The sequence below is a fragment of the Lissotriton helveticus genome, chromosome 3_2, assembly GCF_964261635.1.
Source record: "Lissotriton helveticus chromosome 3_2, aLisHel1.1, whole genome shotgun sequence".
In the NCBI taxonomy this organism is placed as follows: domain Eukaryota; kingdom Metazoa; phylum Chordata; class Amphibia; order Caudata; family Salamandridae; genus Lissotriton; species Lissotriton helveticus.
Window position 1 is genome coordinate 25,448,291 of NC_136062.1, and position 16,223 is coordinate 25,464,513.

Here is a 16,223-nt window from a genome sequence, read left to right on the forward strand (position 1 = left end):
ACTTATTGTCAGGAGCAACACCTCACCTTTACTGAGCTGCTACCGATCTCTAGCCAACCCAAAGATATCTGGAGCCCGTTGGTCGGTTATGAAACTTGTCCAGGCAGATGACAACGATATCCCTGCGGGAGGGTCTGTGGGTGATTAACTGACTCGGGGACATCTGGGGCTTCCAACTGCTACCTACAGATGAGTACAGCATTTCCAGCCTACCACACTGACACACTGCCCCACATGTCGCCCCAATAATCGCACATCTACATAACACCCTCCTGCAGACTACCCACTGACACTACATACACAGATATTGCCGGCAGACCTTTACCTGACATGCACTCTCCACTGCCCTGGCAATCCCATACACCTTTATTTCCGGACCCGGCACTGCCCTGTGGTGCTACACATCACCTCTAGCCTCCAGGTAAACAGGTACCATTGTGACTGTTATATGTCATTGCATTGCTCTAGAAGACTCTTGATATGTATTACCACACGTTTGTCCCAGGACTCTACTCCCAAGTGTGGCTGTGAACCCGCACAGTTTTGTTCTAAAGTTGGGAACTGTTTAAAAGGACTACATACACACAAACCCTACAAAACCCTGTTCTGCTGCGGCACCTCCTAAAGTTCATGTCTTCTGTACTAGCTGTAGGACATTCCTTGTATAGTGCAGTATTGACGCTACCGGGCCCCCGGGATGCCGGTTACACAGCTGTGTTATTCCTCTTATACCTTCGTTACTCTGACGCACACCATGCTGCCGGCCTCCGGGTTGTAGGCTCAAAAAGCTGTGTACAGTCTATTATATCCAATAAAAGCAGTTTGAACACCAAAAAAATAAAATAAAAAAATAAAAATAAAAATAAAGATCCTAGGATATTTTGCGTCTTCATTTTATGTTTGAGGAATGAAGATATGTATCAGGCTCTTGCTAGTATTACTAGGCATACTAGTTTGATTTTTAGAAGCTTTCTTTCTACCCTAAAGCGGTCTAACTTCTGTGCACTAAAGGTAGGATTTTTTCATATGCTGGGCACAGCCACAACCTACTAAAATAGCCCCACTATTGATAACCTGGACCATAGAGAGTGGTGTCCCCCAACTTTTATCCTCGGAGCGGAAGGATTTAGCCAAAGGTATATAAACCTCCTGGGGAATTTGGCTGCTGGAGCCTGATCTACCCCATGGGGTCCTGATGTTGCTACATGTGTTTCAGAAGCAGGAGCACTACTTTGTTACTCCCATTTACAGTTTCACCTTGTACCAGTTTTTAGAATAATCATTGGATTCAGAGACCCGCGTGAAATTTATCAGGAGTGACAGAGTTCCCTTTTCTACAGAGAATAGCTTTTACTGAAAAGCCTGTGAGCATGTAATCATTTATGCTGGACTGCCCAGTCTCATTGTACGACTGGAAGTAGGGATGAGGGGGAGGGAGGACTGCAGCCCTCCCCCTAAAAATAACCATGCTGGAGTTCAGAAGGTGATTGTGCAATAAAGGTGCCTTTAAATATTGTTTAAATCTTGACACCATGGACGTCAATTCACCAAAATGTGGGTAGCGGAAGTGACATCATTCCTTGACCCTCCCCCATATCACATTAGAGGAAGTTATGTCAAGTGACCTTTGATCTCAGTGACATAACATGATTTCACATATTTAAAATCTTACAATAAAAGACTAACTAAATAATAGAATAGATATTATAAGGGTGGTATAGCTATGATAGGTCAGCTGTGCAATCATCATATACAAATAGGAAAACCAGCCTTACAGCTATAATGCAGCCAGGTATGTCCGTCGTATTCCCAAGTGCATATCCAGATGCCATTGGAACAACTGTCATATGCTCAGGCACTTCCGTATAAGAGCACCGTCATTAGTTAGAGACTAGACTGGGTGGCACCTGTGTGGGGATTTACTGTTCAGGGATAATCCGTACACAGACTACAAAACCGTGTCCACCCCTAACTACTGAGTGTGTGTTCAGAAAACTGTGTCTTCTCTGTAGACATAATTAATCACCGATTTGCGTAGCTTTTTTCGATAGATATGAAATATTATGATAATTATAATCGTTTGGTTGTACATATAATAGATAAGTCAGATATTTCTGTAGCACTCTCTATACATTAAATGGACAGGTGCTCCAATTCCACCAACTCACTGGTACTTATTTTATGGACATCAGAAGAGTGAGGTTGAGTAGAGGAATTTTACTTGTAACTGCTTATTTTACACAGGCTTCTGCAGCCAGCATTCAACAGACTGACCCACTGCACAGGCTACACATTTCTAGAACTATAAATTTAATACAGAATGCGTGGGAGTCATTGCTTGATGATAGGAAGGGCATTTTCTGACAACACTTCCATCAGTTTCTGGAACATATACAGAGCGAATGCATTGGTGTTGCACAGATAGAATTACACTCGTGTTTAAGAGATAAATGTGCTTGATTGCCGTATATGGATATGTTTGTCCAACGCTATTTAAAAACACATTAAAACACTTAGGAATTTAAATAAAATACCACTGGCAAGTTTCTTTGAATAGTATAAGGTGGGGTTGTTCTCCTCTGCATGTGTCTCCCATATGATGTATTTGGTTCATTTCTATCAAGGGGCCAACGAGAAAGATGTGTGCAATCTATAAGTGTATACATTTCTCCTTTGACAGCCTAACATTCTTTTTCAGTGTCTGCTTCTCTATACTGAGCATTACAGGGCAGTGAAATGATGTTCAACATCCTGCTGGTACCTTTATCCATAACATGCCCTGCCTCATATAGATACTACCCTTCACATGCATGTGCTATATTGAATGTCCGCATCATTTGCCCTAGAAAATGCAGTCCCCTATGCTTTATACACCTTAGTACAGAGAACCAAGATCTTTCAATACTCCTCAGTCCCCAGCTTTAGTGAATGTGTACAAAGAATATATTTTGGCCAAGGCACCACTAAGAATTGAATATATAAATCATCCCTGTGGACTGACTGTGCACTGAAGGATTTCTGGGGAGAATGTAATGGTGTAATGTGAGCTGCTTTAGGCCCTACTTGTACACATGCACTGTGGATTGCAGACTGATAGGTTCAATTAAAATGAGTAAGTGCTGCAACTCCCAGGGTGTGTTGAGGAGTAGAGCGAAAGCCTAGAAAAGTGGTCTCCTATCAACATGCAGTGATGCTAACCTGAGAAAACCCTGATGGCCTGCTTCTGACTCGGTCTAGAGGTCTGCATACACATCCAGGAATCCCTGATGTTAGGCTGCATGATGACCCCATGGCTCTAAGGATAGAGTGCACCAGTTCTGGACTCTGCTTTAAAAATTGTTGTTTGGTACTTTAGTACAAGTGGTTTAATTTATGGGATCCCAGACTACAGAAACAAGAATGCATGAGGTTGTCAGTATCCCAGGACTGGAGTACTTCATCATTGGTGACATTGAGTCATCTGGTAACCTTAACTGTGAGACTGGTGTGTGATTTGTGGGAAACCCTGAAGGCACAGTACTATACTACATCCAGACACTGCAGCATCTTTAGCCTGAATAAGCCACTAGTCCCTTATTGGATTATGTGAGCTGCCTCCTACTTTCTCCAAGTAGCATAATTGTATTATATTGTATAGTAATTGCATTTATATAGTGCTTACTACCCCTGACGAGGCGTTGAATCGCTTTTTCGACAAGTAGCACGCTACTCCGTGACCCATAGAGGATTAGTGTTGAATTAGTATAGTGAAACATGCAAGTACATTTTAAGTGGTGGATAGGTTAGTCAGTTAATTGGATTTGGAATGATAGCAGAAGGATAGAGGAGGACAAAGGTTTGTATTTATATAGCGCTTGTTGACGCACGCTATTCAGGAAGCCTACAAAGGATTAGTGGTGAATTAATATGGTGAAATATGAAGTAATTTCAGTGGTGGATATTAGTCAGTTACTTGGAGTGAGAAGGATAGCGGAGGGATAAAAGGGGAAGAAAGATTTGCATTCATATAGCACTTGTTACCCCTGATGGGTGTTGAAGCGCTTTTCTGGCAAGTAGCACGCCACTCCGGAACCCATAAAGGATTACTGTTGAAAATTAGTATAGTCAAAAATATATGAAGTAATTTGAGAAGTGGATATGTTATTCAGTTATTTGGGTATTATATTAGTATAGTTTAATATGGAATTTGAGAAGTGAACATGTTAGTCTGTTAATTTCGATTGAGAAGGATAGTGGAAGGATAAAAGAGTGAAGGATTTTGTTGTTTTTCTTTTAGGTCTCAGCAGTAGGAGGAGGCTTTTGGATGCGTAAAAAGTAGTTTTGGAGGGGAGGACTCAGAGGGAAGAGTGTTTGTTTTAGGGGATCGGTATAGTAAAAGAGGTGTCAGATGATGCAAGGAATCACAGTGCCAAGCAGGGGATTAATTACGGCCAAATCGCAAGATGGGACTGAAAGACAGAAGACTGGAATGGTCCAATCATCAGTATCTGGGTTGTTCAATAAAGCAGGCAGGCAGTTTCAGGAAGTGCCTGTGCTGTACTGCAAATCAGCACCCACAAATTGTAAGCGTCAACTCTTCCCCACACCAACCAGTGCCATGTTTTTTACTCAATATATGGAAACACCACCTTTAACATTAGACAGTTAAAAAATTAGGTGTTGGATTGGAAACAGCAAAAAACACAGTTGATGGACAGAATGTAGAACAATGTCATACATTCACCCCAGTACAAGGATCTGGGCCTAAATCCATCGTTTTTTTGCACTCCACACCACCCGGATTGGAAACAGCAGCACAGGGTGACCCCTGTGCCCTCGCAGGCGGTCGCTCCCTCCACGCTGCTCTGCCGCTCGCTCGCCTGCCTGCCTGCTGACTCAGCTGCTGCCTGGCCGCTCCCTTGATTGCCGAGACCTCTGCTCACCTCCCCCACGCCGCTGCCCTCCGCATCTTTCTCGGGCTCGCCTTCTGCCCGCAGCTTGCCGCCTCTGCCCCCGCTCCTCACCGGCCCCGCTGCCCCGGTCACCTCCGTGCTTCCCGCCGCCGCTGACCCGGAGCTCCGCCTCCCCTCCTCTCCCATTGGTCCTCCCGCCTCCCGGCCGACCCTCCCTCGCGGCTCCTACTTAAGGGGTCCCTGCCGGGTCATTCACTGTGACCCCTGTGCCCTCGCAGGCGGTCGCTCCCTCCACGCTGCTCTGCCGCTCGCTCGCCTGCCTGCCTGCTGACTCAGCTGCTGCCTGGCCGCTCCCTTGATTGCCGAGACCTCCGCTCACCTCCCCCACGCCGCTGCCCTCCGCATCTTCCTCGGGCTCGCCTTCTGCCCGCAGCTTGCCGCATCTGCCCCCGCTCCTCACCGGCCCCGCTGCCCCGGTCACCTCCGTGCTTCCCGCCGCCGCTGACCCGGAGCTCCGCCTCCCCTCCTCTCCCATTGGTCCTCCCGCCTCCCGGCCGACCCTCCCTCACGGCTCCTACTTATGACGCCCCCTCAGCGACCGCGCAGCGGGAGCACCGAATGAGCGCCGAAGGTGCGCCAAAGGTAAGCCCGTCTGCGCCCGTCCGCACCTGGACCGCGCCCAGCACTAGGACCCCTGGCCCCGCAGACCCCAGCCCACCCGCCGGACCTACGACGCCACCGAACTCTACACACTCAACGCCGGAAGAACACCGGGATGCTACCAAGCCACCCCGAGACGCACCCACGGACCCTTCTGCTGCAACTCCTGCAAGTTCACCGGCATCCAGAACTCCACTACACCAGCACCGACCAAGACCAAGATGAGCAACAGCCACAGCCACCTGAAATGCATCTTGCTCAACACCCGCTCCGTCCACAGACACGCCATCGAGATTTGGAACCTGCTCGACTCCACAGCCCCAGACGTCGCCTTCTTCACGGAAACCTGGATGAACGCCTCTTCAGCACCCGACATCGCCATTGCCATCCCAGATGGCTACAAGATCATCCGAAGGGACCGCATCAACAACACAGGAGGAGGCATCGCCATCATCCACAGGAACACCATCCGCATCACGACCAACACCGACGACACCCTCGCACCCGCCGAGCACCTTCACTTCCAGGTCCACATCAACCACAAGACCACCCTCAGAGGCACCCTCATCTACAGACCCCCGGGACCACGCACACAATTCAGCGAGGACATCGCCGACTTCATCACCCCGCACGCCCTTCCCTCCGCTGACTACATCCTCCTCGGGGACCTCAACTTCCACCTGGAGAACAACAACAACCGCAACACCACCACCCTGCTGGACAACCTCACAAACCTGGGACTCAAGCAGCTTGTGACCACCCCCACCCACTACGCCGGACACACACTCGACCCCGTCTTCTCATCCAGCAAGGACATCGCCTTCAGCCACGCCACCGGACTCCACCGGACGGACCACAGCTGCATCCACTTCAGCTTCAGAAGGACCACGATCCACCACCACCAGCAACAGGTTGCACGCAGAAGCTGGAAAAAGATCACAGCCGACCAACTCGCGACCTCCCTGAGCATGAACCCCCCCACCAGCACACCGAACCCAAGCCAGGCGGCCACCAACCTCACCAAGTGGATCAGCAACTGCGCAGACGACCTCGCCCCCCTGAGGACCCCGCCTAGCAGACCCGGCAGCAAGAAAGCCCCATGGTTCACCGACGAACTCAAGAACTCCAAGAAGAACTGCCGAGCCCTCGAGAGAACCTGGCGCAGAGACCCAACTCCGGACAACATGGCGGCCCTCAAGCTCGCCACCCGAAAGCACCACCAACTCATCCGCGCCACCAAGAAAACCGCATTCAAGGAACGACTGGACAACAACGCACACAACAGCAAGGAACTCTTCAACATCGTCAAAGAGCTCTCCAACCCCAACGCCGGAAACAACGACATCACCCCTTCGCAAGACCGCTGCAACTCCCTCGCCTCCTACTTCCACAACAAGATCGCGGACATACACAACAGCTTCAGCACTCAACCGACGCACGCCACGACCGAACCCCCGCCCCCCACCACCACCCTCCGCGCCTGGACTCCGATCAACACCGAAGACACCATCCGCACGATGAACTCCATCCACTCCGGATCTCCGACCGACCCCTGCCCTCACCACGTCTTCAACAAGGCCGACCCGGTCATCGCACCCCACCTGCGGGACATCATCAACACCTCCTTCAACACCGCTACCTTCCCGGAGAGCTGGAAGCACGCCGAACTCAGCGCCCTACTCAAGAAGCCATCAGCCGACCCCACCGACCTCAAGAACTACCGCCCCATCTCGCTGCTCCCGTTTCCGGCTAAAGTCATCGAGAAGACCGTCAACAAGCAGCTGGCCGCCTTCCTCGAGACGAACGGATCCCTCGACCCCTCGCAGTCTGGCTTCCGGGCAAACCACAGCACCGAGACCGCCCTGATCGCAGCCACTGATGACATCCGTGCCCTGCTCGACAACGGAGAAACAGCGGCCCTCATCCTCCTAGACCTCTCCATGGCCTTCGACACTGTCTGCCACCGTACCCTAGTACAGCGCCTCAGCAACGTCGGAGTTCAGGAGAAGGCACTGGAGTGGATCACCTCCTTCCTCGCCGGAAGGACACAGAGAATCCGCCTCCCTCCGTTCAGATCGGAAGCCACCGAAGTCATCTGCGGCGTCCCTCAGGGCTCCTCGCTCAGTCCAACCCTCTTCAACGTCTACGTGGGCCCCCTCGCAGACATCGCACGCCAGCACAACCTCAACATCATCTCCTACGCCGACGACACCCAGCTGATCCTCTCCCTCACCAACGACCCCGCCACCGCCAGAGACAACCTACACGAAGGGATGAAAGAGGTGGCCGAATGGATGAAGAACAGCCGCCTGAAACTGAACTCGGACAAGACGGAAGTCCTCATCCTGGGATCCTCACCCTCCGCCTGGGACGACTCCTGGTGGCCCCCCGCCCTGGGCAGCGCACCCCAACCAACAGACCACGCACGCAACCTGGGCTTCATCCTGGACTCCTCCCTCTCCATGACCAGACAAGTCAAGTCAACGCCGTCTCCTCGTCGTGTTTCAACATCCTGCGCATGCTACGCAAGATCTTCCGGTGGATCCCCACCGAGACCAGGAAGACGGTCACCCAGGCCCTCGTCACCAGCCGTCTAGACTACGGCAACTCCCTCTACGCCGGAACCACCGCCAAGCTCCAGAAGAGACTTCAGCGGATCCAGAACGCCTCAGCACGTCTCATCCTGGACATCCCCCATCGCAGCCACATCTCCGGACACCTGAGAGACCTGCACTGGCTCCCGGTCAACAAGAGAATCACCTTCCGACTCCTCACCCACGCACACAAAGCCCTACACAACCAAGGCCCGGGATACCTCAACAGCCGCCTCAACTTCTATGCTCCCAAACGCCAGCTTCGATCAAACGGCCACGCCCTCGCCGCCGTCCCCCGCATCCGAAGAGCCACCACAGGAGGACGGTCCTTCTCCTACCTCGCCGCCAAGACATGGAACTCCCTCCCGACCCACCTCCGCCTGACCCAGGACCACCTCGCCTTCAGGAAGCAACTCAAGACCTGGCTGTTCGAGCAGTAGCGGACCCCCCCTCCCTAGCGCCTTGAGACCCTTTGGGTGAGTAGTGCGCTATATAAATGCTGTGATTGATTGATTGATTGAAATCAGTTAAGTAAGAACAAAGAACACAAATCCAACCACTGAAGCTTACTAGGTGCTCTCTTGCTAGAGGTTCTTTTAGAGTCATCCAGTGCAGGGCAGGCTTTGAAGATCAGCCATAATATCACCAATGAATTTGAAATGAACTGATTGTGCATTGGTCCCACAAAAATAAGCAATGAAATACTCTCTCTTTATACATTTCAAACTCTGTGTGTCTGCGCACCATTTGAAACAATTTACAGCAGATAGGTACTGTTTAATGTAGCTCACAAAAAAACAATTTGTAGAAACGTTCTACTAGTGTTACTCTTTAGAAATTCCCACACTAGTTCACACTTTCGTATTTTATTATAAGGTGTTAGATTCCTTTTTTATAAACATATTTGGACTCTTTATTTCAGTCCTAAATAAAGAGCATGCAAAAGCATTTTAACCTTGCTATGTAATCATTTCAAAAGTAACCAAAAGAACAAGGCCCTCAAATTGCATTTCTTTAGTTCATTCTGAGTTAGGATAGGAAACCGCCCGAAAAGCAGGCGGCGGTCTGACTGCCACATTACGATGCGACCCCCGGGCTGGCGGTGGCAAAGTGCTCCTTTTCACGGGGGAGTTTGTTGCAGCCCAGGAAAAAGGCCACAGCACAAGCAGTTATGAAAAGGCGCACTTTTGGCATGTTCTTGGACAAGGAGGTGCATGGGGGCACTACATGTGCCCGCAGCAGGGCCACTTTACAGTGGCCCACGAGGGACACGCGTACTGTTTGGCGCCCCCAAAATCCGGTTCAGACAGCCTTTTCATAGCGGTCTTCCCACCATGACAAGGCTGTCGGACAGGGATAACATAATCCTGACCGCGGTGGTGCCTGCCTCGGCACCGCCACCATTTGGGACTACGAATTTGACCTTCACCCCGTCAGGATCACTGATTCTAATGGAGGCGGCAGCCTTCCCCCTGAACGCTGTGGGTCCGACCGCTGGCATTGTATTCCGGCAGTAGAAACCCAGGGGCTGTGGCAGGCAGACCGCCACCAATGGCCTGTCGGTGGCAGCCTGCCCCCATTAAATCTGCCCCTAAGTGATGACCGACCTGCTGGAGATCTGGTTGTCTTCTGTTGACACAATTTCAGACTGGTATTGGGGCAGAAGAAATACTGATGATCTGTTTGATGCCTGACAACTTGGCTCAGTTGGCAAGGCTCCAAATCTTTAATAGCATTGTAACTGCTAGCACATTCACAGGCATGGCATTGCAGTCGCCTGCTCCACGAGAAACACACGGTGTCTAGCACACACGTCGGATGAGCTCTTTAGGTCATCAGAGTGCCATACCTGAAGCAGCAGCCTACTGATTAATTGCTTCCTTCCGAACATTTCACCCATTCCTTGTCAGTGCTACTGCAATGTGGCTGAAATGTAACACAATGCTAGCTGCGCCTTGTTTCAAGCACAGAAAGTCCATTTGTTTCTAACTTCCCGTTAATAGTGTAGTACAAAAGTGTGGAAAAAATGCATAAACCCAATTTACAGCTTAGCGCACAGACTTTTATTTATGACTCATTTACTACTTGGAGTTAATGATGATCAGGCCTTGCAAACTTTTCCAAAATGCACTTTACGTCTCTGGAAAATATTCTTGTTCACTTTCGGTTATGCTGCTTATATCAGCCGCATGGGCTGGTAGTGGGTAAGCTAGGGGTCGCGGGTACGACCTCTGATTGATACCCATGCTTGTCACATTTGCTCTGCGTTCAAATATAGATATCAAATGCCAGGGGGTCTTCTGACAAATAGCTGTTATTTCTTTTATCAGGGTGAGGGGATTTTGTAAAATGTACATTCTGACAATGCTCCTGGTGAGAAATGAAAGACTGAATGATGTAATTTTTTTCGAACACATTTAAAAAAAATATATCTATCTATGAACTGTGCAAATATTTCAAAAGATATCATCAGACAAAGCACAAATGAAGTATTTTTTTGTAATCTTAAAGTGTGATGGAAACAAAGATTTTAATTGGATCAAAACAAAAAAAATGACACAGTGGTGCACAAATGACAAATATTTGTTGAAACCTGATTTCAACATATTGTAGTTTGCGCTATATAGTTTTAGCAGTAAAACGATACGCCTTCTCAAATTTAGCAGACATTTCACTGAAGAATGTGCTGTCTGTAAATGACAGTGTAGTACACCAAACAATCTGCTAAAAAATGCTCCACTAGCTACATACTCCACCTGTACATCGAATTGGCATGGCTCATTTGCTAAACTTGCTCTTTGTGTGACACATGCATTTTTCACAATCCCCATGAGTTCAGTGATGTAACATTGATAGCAGCACTCTCACTCTGAAAATGTTGTGTGCATTTTCTGCATTTGGGTCATTCCATTCCTCAGAATGTGCACTTACCAGTCCCTTGCTTTTCATGCATTCCATCAAGGTATGAAACAGATGAGCTGCCTCCCGCTGGCTAAAGTTGAAAGTAGTTTTGATTCTTGAAAAGACGGACAATTCTGCTCCTTCGGGGAGAGCTCTGAAATTAAAAATATTTGAAAAAATATTTGTTTTAATTTATGCATGACAATCTCAAAAACAGGCTAGTTCCCTGTCGTTTATTTCATGTCTCTAATGATGTCTGAATGCATTAAAAAGCTTTATCAGGCTAGAAAACAATGGTACTGAACTATTCCAAATGTAGGGGAACACTTGTTGCTTACCCTCCTTCTCCGGTCTGCTTGTGTAAAGATGCCAGCAGGTCTGCGGCTCTGCCAGTGCCCTCACACACTACAACTGGTACCGGGGGGCTTTGTTGCAGGTACTCCAGCACAGTCAGGATAACGCCAGGGCCACCTTCAACTACGAGTGCCACCACTGGCACACCTTGGCCAATCCCTAAAGTAACAATCATGGAGCACACAATGAAAAATGTCCTAGCTAACAGAATGGAGAGTTTCAATTCTATAAAGTACACAGGATTATGCCTTAACTTCCTTCACTTTATTTTTCAGCTGCAATTTTCAAAACCAAACAGGACTTCATTCCCCATTAAACCTTGGGAAAAAGTCAAACAATAAACTATCCTATCAATAACCAGAGACCCATTAATAGTCCATTGTCCCTTTTGATGCCTCCTCTTTCTTCCTGCGGCACAAGCCGGTGACCAAAGTCCTCAGTCTTGTTTAGACGAGTCATTTCCTAAAGAAACAGATAGATGTCCAGAACTCAGAGAACATAGAATGCATAAGCCATACAATAAACATAACCATAGCATCATCATAATACATCAATTATGAGTGAAATATATATACCTACTCTTATGAAGGAATGTTCTTCCGTCTTGAGTGGGAATATGCGCCAGCTTCTTGGGAGGGCTAATTCTCACCTTCATGTCCGGAATGGGATTGAAACTGTCTGTTACATTAGCTAGGAACTTCTCAGTTCTAGGTCAGCACTGGAGGGAAGGATTATGCTAGTTTAAAGCTTAGCAATCACCAATGAGACAATATTAGGGACTGACTTGAAATAAAATCTTTTAAAAGTTGAATCCGAAGACAGTGGCATTGAGGATATCCTCTAACCGCGAGCCCAGAAAAAATGCTTTCAATGTTATAGCTCCTCTTACTGAGTGAGCACCAAATATCTTTCGATCAATGCCAGCTTCCTGCATGGCCATTTAACCCATCTAGCAATGGTTGGAGTTGAGACTGCCTTATATGGCTTCTCGAGGGCCATGCGGGCAGAGTTCCACCGTCATAGATTCATGCGTTTTGATACATTGTCCCACACACAACTTGGGGGAATCTGAAAAGGAGGGATAAAACAGCACACCTGAATTACATTTCATCCTTCGTAAGAAATGGAAAGTAAATAGAGGGTAAATACTCTACCCTCTAAATCCAATGCTCTCACATCCGAAACTCGTCAACATTACAATAAGCATAGCAGGGTGGCCAATTTGGCCAGCTTGGCGATAATTCCTTCTCTGAGAGTTATTTGCTGTATTGCCAGGACAGGAATAAGTTCAGAAACTTATTTACATCTGAAACGGGAAGAGTATCTGGGCTCTGGAGGAAGGGACAACCTAATGCCCGTAGAAGTTTTTGAACAAAGGGATGCTTCCCTAGAGGATGATCACCAACATGGGTATGACCAGCCAAGATCTCTGATCTAATGTATTTGTTGACAGGTAAACTTGGCCTTCAGAGCTAAGAGGCAAGTCAATTCAAAACATGGACATTATCGCCCCCCCCACTGGATGCAACCACTTTTGGTGACACCAGCCCAACCATCAAGACCAAGCCAATCAATATTGTTTAATGGTACTGTCAGCGCACGCTTTTGAGAGGAGGGGCACAGCCTGTAGAAAAAAGTCCTGGGACTTTCCAGCGTTCCAGGTAATCTCCCATATCATAAGATGTAGAGGCCTTTCCAGGATCAGATGGTGTTGATTCCCCTCTAAATCACGAAGGAGATCCCGAAATATGAGTAGACGGATTGGAAAATCTCAAGAAAGTTGCAGAAGAACCAGATACCAGACTTGCGATCTTGGGGTCACTACCATCAGGCCTGTTGTCTCTGCACCTGAGCAGAAAAATGCAAAATCATGGGAAATGGGGGGAAAACGCATACCCTTGTCTCCTGATGCTTATCCTGGAGAAAAGCATCAGTCGTTGTTGCCCTGGGGTCCAGTCTCTAGCTGAAGTATTTGGTTAACTGGTGATCCAGGTGGGACATGAAGAGGTCTGCTGAGAATGGGCCCCATCTGGCTTGAAAAGCCTGGAAGACTGCAGAGTTCTATTTCCATAGGCTCACATCCCGAAGATGACGGGAGTGTCAGTCGGCTACTTGGTTGTATTTCTCCCAGAGTTGTTCGGCCATTATGGAAATTTGGAATGCTTGAGACATCAGTCCCAGATGTTCCTGGCCATATCTGAGAGACCTTTCAGTCTCATGCCCCCAAATGGTTGACATAGCGCACCGCCACTACATTGTCCATTTTCAGTAGGACGCAGCATTGTGCCCAATCCTTGGTCTAGCATCTGACTGCGAACAAGCCTCCCAGAAGTTTTAGGCAAATTGATGTGATGGGACTTTTCGTGAGATGACCATTGTTGTCCTGTGGAGAATTCCCCACACCTGGCACCATAACCCATACAGCTGGCATCAGACTGTACCACTATGTCTTGAAGGGAGCCAAATATCACTCACCTGTTCCATGTCTACATATGGGCTAACCACCACTGAAGTTCTTCCCTCACTTCCTCTGAGAGAGGTACTACCTGAGATTACATAAGTCCCCTCCGAAGATGTAAGGCTTTGAGTCATTGAAGTGCACGATAGTGAAAGGGTCCCGGGATTATGGCCTGGATTGACGACGATAGTAGTCCCACCATACAGGCAATTTGTCTGAGAGAGGAGGACGGCTTGGACACTCTCTGTCGTACCTTGTGCCTGATCTTGTTGACCTTCGAAGAATGAAGGCTGACATTAGTTTGAATCGAGTCCACCACAAATCTCAGAAATAACAGAGTTTGGGTGGGAACCAAGACCAACTTCATTGGGTTGATAATGAAACCCAGGGAAACCGCCATCTGGAAGTGCACTGCGTTAGTCCGTGGACACTGGTCTAGAAGGAGGATGACGTCCAGGTACACAGTAAACCATATGCCCTGGGCTCTGAGATACTTGGCCACGGGGACGCATCACCTTGATGAAGCACCTGGGAGTGGATTAAAATCTGAAGGGGAGAGTAGAGAACTCGAAAGTCTGCCCCTGCCATTTGAATTGAAGAAACTGGCAATGTGGTGGGAAAATAGAGACGGTGAAGTATGTATCCTTGAGACACACCATCTAGTTGTTGAGTTGAAGGAGATCTCTGAGGAGGTGAATCCTCTACATTTTGAAGTGTCCGAACACCAGTCATTTGTTGAACTCCTTTAAGTGATGACAGGGCGTTGGCTGCCGTCCCTCTTTTTCTATCAGGAATAGATTGGTTAAGAAACTGGAGAGGTGAGGTGACGTTTCCGCAATCATCCCTTCAGTGATAAAGTCAATCACCCCTGCATCCGGCAGCGCTGCATCTGCTGCCGAGAATACAAGAGTAGGAGGAGCCTGTTGGGAAGGTGAGCCATAGAATTCTATACAGAAACCCTGCATGGTCTGCATCAGACCACTCCTGAAGAAACCCTCCACAGACCCCAGCGTACTCAAGAATTACCACCCCAATCTTGCTGCTCCTGAGAAGAAGGCCATCAACCACCAGCTTACCAAACACCTTTGAAGAAAACAACCTGGTCTACCCTCCCAATTTGGCTTCAGCGCAAACCACAGCATCAAGATGGCCCTAATCGTCACCATCGACGACATTAGATCCCTCCTCGACTGCGATGAAACAGCAGCCATAATGCTCCTCGACCTCTCCGAAGCCTTCAACACCGTATCCCATCACACCCTCATCAACAGACTCAACCACATCAGCATACACAGAAACGCCCTCAACTGGATCACATCCTTCCTCACAGGGTGAACTCAAGGAATCCGCCTGCAGCCCTTCACCTCAGAACCCAAGACCATTGTCTGTGGCATCCCCCATGGATCGCTTCTCAGCCCCACCCTGTTCAGCACCTACATGACACCCCTTGCAGACATCATCAGAACCCAGAGACTCATCATATCCTACGCAAATGACACACAACTCATCCTCTCACTCACTGAAGACCCCTCCACCATCAGAACAAACTTCCGCAACACCATGAGCTGCTTCACTGACTGGATGAGGACCAACTGCCTGAAACTCAACACGGACAAGACGGAAGTGCATATCTTTGAGAAGAACACCTCCCTGTGAGAGAACAGCTGGTGGCTCTTCGAGCTTCTAGCCACATCCACAGACCACGCCGGCAACCTCGACATAATTCTTGACTTGAAATTTACCAAGAAGCACCAAATCAACGCAGTTGCCTTCTCCTGCTACCACACCCTCTGCATGCTCTGAACAATCTTCAGATCGTTCCTCGTTACCACCAGCAAAACAGTCACCCAGGCCCTTGTCACCAGCTGGCTCAACTATGGGAATGCTCTCTACTCTAGCATCACCACCTAACTCCTCAAGAGACTCCAGACATATAGAATGCAGCAGCTAGACTCTACTTCCCCAAACGCAACCATATAATCCCTCACAGCAAGAACCTCCACTGGCTACCCATCCATAAGTGATACCAGTTTAAGCTCCTGACACACCTACAGAGCCCTACACGAACAGGGACCAGCATACATCAACCTCCGAGTGAACTTCCACCAACCCGGCAGACACCTGCGCTCCTCCTCTCTCACCCTCCCTCACACCTCCCTGCATCTCCAGCAGCCACAGCAGATGTCACACTTTTCCTATCTCGCTACGAAGGTCTGGAAAGACCTGTTACTTCACCTACGAACATCACTCTCCCTGGCGGAATTCCGGAAGAGAACTCAAGATCCAGCTCTTCAACTGAGACCAACGACACCTCAGTGCCCGGATACTCTAAGGGGTGAGGAGCAGCGCTTAATAAAACTGATT

The 16,223-nt window shown here is 48.6% G+C and overlaps 1 protein-coding gene across 3 annotated transcripts in view; it reads right to left on the reverse strand.

Moving 5' to 3' along the window:
• The window catches only part of LOC144826433 (transient receptor potential cation channel subfamily M member 7-like), a 1,864,676-nt gene that overhangs the window by 1,337,385 nt on the left and 511,068 nt on the right, over positions 1-16,223 (reverse strand). For 2 of the 3 annotated variants that reach the window (XM_078684758.1, XM_078684760.1), the window contains exons 8-9: positions 11,386-11,560; positions 11,078-11,201 (exon numbers count right to left, since the gene is read on the reverse strand). In XM_078684758.1, the coding sequence (XP_078540884.1) occupies positions 11,078-11,201; positions 11,386-11,560 (299 nt within the window). Of the gene's footprint in view, positions 1-11,077; positions 11,202-11,381; positions 11,561-16,223 lie in introns of those variants that run through there. The other variant, XM_078684761.1, reaches the window with a different exon arrangement.